Genomic DNA, 8,241 nt, shown 5'->3' with positions numbered 1-8,241 from the left:
TCATATCCCCATACATGGTTCAACCTGCCTGAAGAACAATCATCTTTTGACTATGAAGGCGCATGGGAAAATGGACCACCAGCACCAGGTGCTTTGATACCTCGATACCTTGATGAAAACAAATTTACCATCAAAACCTTAACCCTGTCGGCGGGGTACTATGATAATATTGTGAAAATCGGAAAAGATGTGGAAGCGATACTCAAAAACATCCATTCGGAAAACAAAGTCGTATACGTTAAAGGGGAGATTTTTCTGGTCGGGGATTGGTCGTTTCAGGATACGCTTTCAAGCGCCATTAGCCTACATTTTTGGGGCATCGCCCGATGAATGGATTACCTCCGGACCTCAGTGGACAGCGACCCACCACCCCGCGGATATAAAAGCGGGGATGTACCATCTATATGTTTATACAGACGTGGTGTATCATCAGGCTGTGGGCGACGCTTTTGCTCCGCTCTTGAGAACTATACCTATCGAAGATAACCACGGAAACATTGTATTTAAAGCCTTTAATCCTCTTTATTAAATGCCAGTCAGTAGAAGGCATATTGAAGATATAAGAATCGAGATTAAGACGGATCAGAATCAACCCGAGTATTTAATTTTTGTTCGATATGATTCAAATCATTCAATATTATTCACTTTGATTCAATATGATTCAAATTCAGTCACTATGATTCAACATCAGTCAATATGATTCACTTTGATTTAATAGCATTTAATTTCATTCACTATGATTCAAAATCATTCAATATTATTCACTATCATTCCAAATCATTCAATTTCATTCACTATGATTCAAAATCATTAACTTTCATTCACAATAAGTCTATATAATTTAATATTATTCACTATAATTCAAAATCATTCAATTTCATTCAATGTGATTCAAACTCATTCAATATTATTTACTTTCATTCAAAATCATTCAATTTCATTCACTGATTCAACATCATTCAATATCTTTCACTTCGATTGAATAACATTCAATTTCATTCACTATGATTCAAATTCTTCTTGGGGTCTTGTTTACGAGTGAGGGGAGGATGGAGCGAGAGATCGACAGGCGGATCGGTGCAGCCTCCGCTGTGATGCGGACGCTGTATCGGTCTGTCGTGGTGAAGAGGGAGCTCAGCCAAAAGGCGAAGCTCTCGATTTACCGGTCGATCTACGTTCCTACCCTCACCAATGGTCACGAGCTGTGGGTTGCGACCGAAAGAACAAGATCTCGGATACAAGCGGCCGAAATTAGTTTCCTCCGCAGGTGTCTGGGCTCTCCCTTAGAGATAGGGTGAGAAGCTCGGCCATCCGGGTGGGACTCAGTGTCGAGCCTCTGCTCCTCCACGTAGAGAGGAGCCAGATGAGGTGGCTCGGGCATCTGTTTAGGATGCCTCCTGGACATCTCCCTGGTGAGGTGTTCCGGGCATGTCCCAACGGCAGGAGGCCCAGAGGACGACCCAGGACACGCTGGAGAGACTACGTCTCCCGGCTGACCTGGGAACGCCTGGGCTGGAAGATGTGGCTGGGGAGCGGGAAGTCTGGGCTTCCCTGCTGAAGCTGCTGCATCTGCGACCCGACCCCGGATAAGCGGCGGATAATGGATGGATGGATGGATGATTCAAATTCATTCAACCTCATTCAATATTTTAGTGTCATTCAGTATTATTCAAAAACATTCAGTGTCATTCAAGATCATTCAATGTCATTCAGCATCAATCATTGTCATTCGCAATAACTCATTGTGATTCAGTATCATTCAAAGTTGTTCAATGTTATTCAGTTCTGTTCAAAATTATTTTATGTCATTCAGTATTATTCAATGTCATTAATTGTCATTCACAATAATTTATTGTCATTCAGTATCATTCAGAGTTGTTCTATGTTATTCAGTTCCAGTTAAAATTATTTAATGTCATTCAGTATTCAATTTTTGTTCAATATGATTCAAATCATACAATATTATTCACTTTGATTCAATATCCTTCAATTTCATTCACTATGATTCAACATCAGTCAATATTATTCACTTTGGTTTAATACCATTTAAATTAATTCATTATGATTCAAAAGCGTTCAATATTATTCACTATCATTCCAAATATTCAATTTCACTCACTATGATTCAAAATTTTCAATTTTATTGACTATGATTCAAAATCATTCAATATTATTCACAATCATTCAATTTGATGCATTATGATTTAATATCATTCAATTTTATTCACTATGATTCAAAATCATTCAATATCATTCACTATTATTCAAAATCATTCAATATTACTCACTGTCATTCAAAATCATTCAATATTATTCGCGATCATTCCATTTCATGCACGATAATTCAATATTCAATTTTATTCACTATAATTCAAAATCAATCAATTTCATTCAATATGATTCAGAATCATTCAAGATTAATCACTTTCATTCAAAACCATTCAATTTCATTCACTTTGATTAAAAATCATACAATTGTATTCACCATGATTGAAATGTATTCAATATTATTCGCAATCATTCAATTTCATCCATTATAATTCAATATTATTCAATTTAATTCACTATGATTCAAAATCTTTCCAATTCATTCACTATGATTCAATCTAATTTCACATTATTCACTATAATTCATAATCATTCAAGATTATTCACTATCATTCAAATTCATTCAATATGATTCAAATTCATTCAATTTCATTCACTATGATTCAATATCATTCAATTTTATTCACTATGATCTAAAATCATTCAATATTAGTCACTATAATTCAATTTCATGCACAATGATTCAATATCATTCAATATCATACACTATCATTCAATTTCATGCACTATGATTCAAAATCATTCATTATTCACTTTCATTCAAAATCATTCAATTTCATTCACTATGATTCAAATTCATTCAACCTCATTCAATATGTCAGTGTCATTCGGTATTATTCAAAAACATTCAGTGTCATTCAAAATCATTCAATGTCATTCAGTATCATTCCACATCCGCAAAAGAAAATTCCAGTTTCACCACCTTCACACGCAATTTCTTCAGGAATTGCATTTTCTAGTTTTTTTATTCTTTTGTTACTCTTGACGCAGCTATCAGTGGTTATGAAAGAATAACCAAATCAGTCAATTGGAATACAATTACCTATCTGTATTTTGCCACTGAATTTGATCTCGCTGGAAACACGATAGCCCACTTCACTAATCCTCTCCCCTTTTCATCGTGTTTTGATCACTTAAATTCACTTATGGTATCTTCATTGATTGCGAAATTTATTTGGTCTAACGAATGCAAATGCAGGTAATTTCCCCCCAATTTCGGCGGAGTCAAACGCTTACTTTACACGTTAAATTGTAGCGAATGGTGCGCTGAAAACCACACCGACGGAAACTACCACTTTTATGCAAAACCTAGTTTAAATTACAGCAAATCAAAAACACAAAATTATACATTCTTCATGCCTTTCAATGAAACCAAACGTAGTAACATCGCGCCGCCTTCAGTCAATGCGTGCGCGCTCCCGCGACAGGGGATACAGATTTTTTCGGGGGTAAGTACTTTGGCACGACACCTGCACCAGATGTACCTCGACACCATATCATTGACTCACGTTTCAGTATTGCGATGGAGCGTCAAATACTGCGATTATATGTTAGAGAGCTCAACAGAGTTGTTTGTTCTCTCTTCGTTCATCACGAATAGGCTAATATTTTTATATATGAATTAGTTGATAGAATGGCCATTTTAGCTTGGAATAAAACAGCAAGAGGAGGTGGAGCCATGGACACTTAAAACCCTAGGCCTCTTCATGATCGATTCACCAACATTTGGCTAATGATAAAAGCTCCGTCCAAGGCGGTCCCTCCCATCAGTGAGCATGATCACAAAGGATTGGTGAGTTTGAGTTTAGTTGTACATTTCATTTTACTCGTGCATTTTGCCTACACGTTCTCCTGAAAAACAGGGGTGGACGCTGCAGCTATTTTTTGTTCCGGCCTTCTCCTCAGGATAGTTTTGATGCGTCGTAGTTACGTCCGGATTTAAAGTCGGGGCAGTGGGAATATGAGAGCTGGTTAGTTTGAGCTGTAAACAGGTGGCGTACACTACCGATCATGCAGCATCCTTTGGACATTGGAGCGCTTTACTGTCCTCCGGGAGATCAGCCCGATCACGGGACGCATCGCTACCGGAGTTTCATGATTGAAGAGATCCTCACCGATCATCCTGATCACAAAGTTGTGACTCCGACGAGAGAGCGCCTCAAATTCGGAGTACAGGCACTCCTGACCACTCGTGCATTACGAAACCAAATGGGTAAGAACAAACTCAGAAAGCTGATTTGAAATCAATCCAAACCCCAAACCCCAAACCCACCCTTCCGTTAATTGTATTCAAAAACATGTGAAGCACAAACGTGTATGAGTCATAATGGTTTTTTTTCACGGGTCGTAGCGATATCAAATTGTCCAGACAAAGCAGTAAAATATGCTACACTGGGACATACGCCAAGTATCACGTAGACAACAACAAGTTTAATAGGTACCGGTGGACATTAATTTTTTTTCTAGCGAAAAACGTGTAATTGAATCAAAGTATCTTAGTTGTTGCAATGTTTGATCAACATTGCGTGGTGAAAATATAAAGAGTAATATGAATAAGTGAATTTCCAGCTAATTTATAAATTTATATTACACCGTATTGTATAATAACTGAATTGATTATATTTTAATCCTTCTGAACAACTATAAATTGTGAGACGTCGCTATATCTCTCTCTCTCTCTCTCCCACTCTCTCTCTCTCTCTCTCTCTCTCTCTCTCTCTCTCTCACGGTCCAACGACAGTACAGATAATAAATATTTAAAGTTAGAATTGTATATGATGTACAGTGGTTCGCAAGATTTTTACAACGACGTACCCCTTGGGAAATATTATTTCAGGCAAGTACATCCTAACCAGCGTAAAGCATTTTTGGATGGCCAAAAAAAGATTTAAACAGACTGCTGTGCCATCTCCGTTTTATTAACCTTTGGAACTCCATTTAATTGTATCGAAAGAAGTATTGTAAAATAAAATGATACTATAAATAAAGTGAAGATATTTTAAGTATAACAATAATTATGAACAACTTTGGGATAATTGTATAGATCACATCTCAAATGAAATAACTTAATTTTAAATACAAGCAGAAACCGCTACAAAATATTCAATATATAATCCATCCATCCATCCATTATCTGAGCCGCTTTTGCACACACGGGTCGCGGTCGTGCTGGAGCCTATCCCAGCTATCTTTGAGCAGTAGGGCACACCCTGGACTGGTTGCCAGCAAATCGCAGGATACACAAAGTGGAACTGAATACATAATATATATTATAATATCTAATAAGAAGTATTTCATAATAAAAAAAGAAAACTGACAATATTATAAATTATCAACACTGAAAATTGCATTGTTCCGCTGAACTGAGTGTTTGAAGCCCCATAAGATCAAAAGGATGTGATGACTTGTACAATACGAAAGAACGGAAAGTGGGGAAAAAACACAATACCCGATACTTATGTTTATCCGTTCTCTTCTCCAAGCATTAAAGGCTGACCAGACTAACCTTGTGAAGTTCCCCTTGTCCCCACTGCCCTGCTCACTGAGCTCCCCATTCGGCTCCCCACTACTATCGGCGGCCGCAAACTTGCACGTCGGCATGCCGTCTCACCACCTGCGTCTTGACCCTCACCTCCGGGGAAAAATAGACCATGGATCTGACGGAGCCAGCAAAAGCAAGAAGGGGCGCCGAAGTCGAACCGTGTTTACTGAACTACAGTTAATGGGTCTAGAAAAACGCTTCGAGAAGCAGAAATATCTGTCGACCCCTGATAGGTGAGCGGCGAAAGCGAAGAGAGCATTTGGGAATTGGGGTGTGTGTGCGTGTTGTGCCAGTGTGTATTGTATACTCTCAGGAAGGATAAAAGTGAATATATATATATATATATATATATATATATATATATATATATATATATATATATATATATATATGCGTGTGTGTGTGTGTGTGTGTGTGTGCGTGTGTATACGTGTGAGGGCGTGTATAGGGGGGTGCGTGTGTGTGTGTGTGTGTGCGTGTACACGTATACAAATTCTTATCTTGAGTTGATTTAAACCTTTGAAAATGATCATTTTACTTTACCCTCTATACACTCCTCCATTCCAGAATAGACCTTGCGGAATCCTTGGGTCTCAGTCAACTCCAAGTCAAAACCTGGTACCAGAACAGAAGAATGAAATGGAAGAAAATTGTAAGTTTAACACATAATTACGTTTAACGTGATGTGCTTTACAAAATTACGTATTATGCAAGAATATACAGCACTGTACAAAAATATTTTTCACCTTTAGATTTTTTTTGTTTGTTTGGTTTTTATCGAAATGCTATGACCAGGCCTATGCCAACTGGATGTCCCAACTTTTTCTTCCAGGACCACATATAAAACATGTTGCAGGATAAAGGGGTCACTGACATTTTTCAACTCGAATTTATTTAACACGTGAAAAACAATCAATTATTGTGGGTATATACTGAGAATTTATATTGTATATTTTTTCTATAGTAGAAAACAGAAAAAAAATCATAGATGTTCGTGAATCGTGATTCACGCTATTTGCTGCTGTAACAATTTATTCTTTATACGTTGAGACGTAATGAATAGAAATCGTGTGAGTGTATAAATTATTTCTTTGTATCAATTTGAAAAGCTACAATAAAACAAACGAGTATACGTTCTCTTTTCTCCCGCCACTAACCACAATTCATTGTAAATACGATGCAGGCAAATGCCACGGCAAATTAATTCTTGCATATGTCGCGGCCCGCTAAAAAACGGACAACGCCAGCAGTCGGTATTGTCTGAACCATGCATACACACCCGCCCCACCCCTTCCATGTGCCGTAATAAATAGTCTATTATATCACTCAAAGAGACACAACTATGAACTGTTAATAATGGCACGGAAGTAGAGCTGGGCGTATGTTGTTTTTCTTGTTATAATGATTACGTTTGGGCTTTTTTGATAGCCCTGCTCGCACATTACGCATTTGTTTTTCTTTTCTTTTTATCTTTTTAAAATGCTTCCGCGAAAAACAAAAGGCAATCAGTAAACGGGGCCAACTGTATTTTAAAAACGTAATTCAGTGGAAGGTCACAGACGAGTCCTGATATTTTTATTTTTCGTTTGAATTGAGACCATTCCAAATTTGAATAAGATACTATTTTATTTTACAGCAGGGTTTAAAATATAAAATTCAACGAAAGTCTGGTGAAACTATTAACATTTAATAGCGCCTCTATTGAACATTGTAAGAATTCAAACAAAATCACAGCGTCTTATATTTCTAATTAAAATGATCTCTCCGTTTAATCTGATCTTTTCTTGCTAATTCTGGAATTTAAGGTGCTGCAGGGGGGAAGTCTGCAGTCTCCAACTAAACCAAAAGGCCGTCCAAAGAAGAATTCAATTCCGAGCAGTGAGCAACTCTCTGCAACTGCGCAAAAAAGATCGAATTCTGCCACCGAACGCCAGTCTGAAGGCTCAAGCTCTCACGCCAACAACATTCAGTAGGAAGGACTTCGTTTGATTCGTTGAAGCCCTGCGACACGTAAACTCACAATCCGAATGGTGAAGAGTGGTTCTCGTGAAGCTGGAGTTTGGTGCCTTCTTTTTACGCAACCTGAGCTGTACAACATCTATTCCTGCGAAGTGTATATATTATAATTACTTGTGACTAATGGGACGCAAACATCTGCAGTATGCCTGTCTTCTGTACTTGGTGCATTTCATCTGTGTATGCCATCAATAATCATGAAATTTATTTTCACTAATATTCTCCATCCATCCATTTTCTATACCGCTTATCCTCACTTATTCCAGCTGACTTTGGCCGGGATGCGAGTTTTGGGACAAACATTCATAATAAGATTCACGCCAGGAAAATTTACAGCGTTCGAGCAACGCACGCATTTGTGTATGCGTGCGTGCGTGCTGCGCGTGCCAGCGCGCGTGTCCGTGCGTGTGCGTACGCGTGTGTGTGTGTGTGTGTTTGCGGGAGGCGGGAGGGGGGGGGTTTGAGGAAGTGCCCGGAGAAAACCCACGTAACTCTCAATTTATCAATGACTTGGTTTTGCAATTCTCCGATACATTTTATACCTGTCCCATCCGCCATGCTTTGTAAAATGGTAC

General features: G+C 38.2%; 1 protein-coding gene across 1 annotated transcript; it reads left to right on the top strand.

Moving 5' to 3' along the window:
• Positions 1-3,856: 3,856 nt before the first annotated feature.
• On the top strand, positions 3,857-7,910 carry barx1 (BARX homeobox 1). Its single transcript, XM_088309713.1, has 4 exons — positions 3,857-4,321; positions 5,592-5,883; positions 6,218-6,302; positions 7,456-7,910. Exons 1-4 carry the CDS (start codon positions 4,120-4,122, stop codon positions 7,621-7,623), a joined length of 747 nt encoding a protein of 248 aa, XP_088165839.1. The 5' UTR covers positions 3,857-4,119; the 3' UTR covers positions 7,624-7,910.
• The last annotated feature ends 331 nt before the right edge of the window (positions 7,911-8,241 follow it).

Source organism: Idiotropiscis lumnitzeri, chromosome 11 (assembly GCF_059441095.1).
Source record: "Idiotropiscis lumnitzeri isolate Australia: NSW breed Sydney's pygmy pipehorse chromosome 11, RoL_Ilum_1.0, whole genome shotgun sequence".
Taxonomy (NCBI): domain Eukaryota; kingdom Metazoa; phylum Chordata; class Actinopteri; order Syngnathiformes; family Syngnathidae; genus Idiotropiscis; species Idiotropiscis lumnitzeri.
This window is presented reverse-complemented; position numbering and strand designations above follow the sequence as displayed.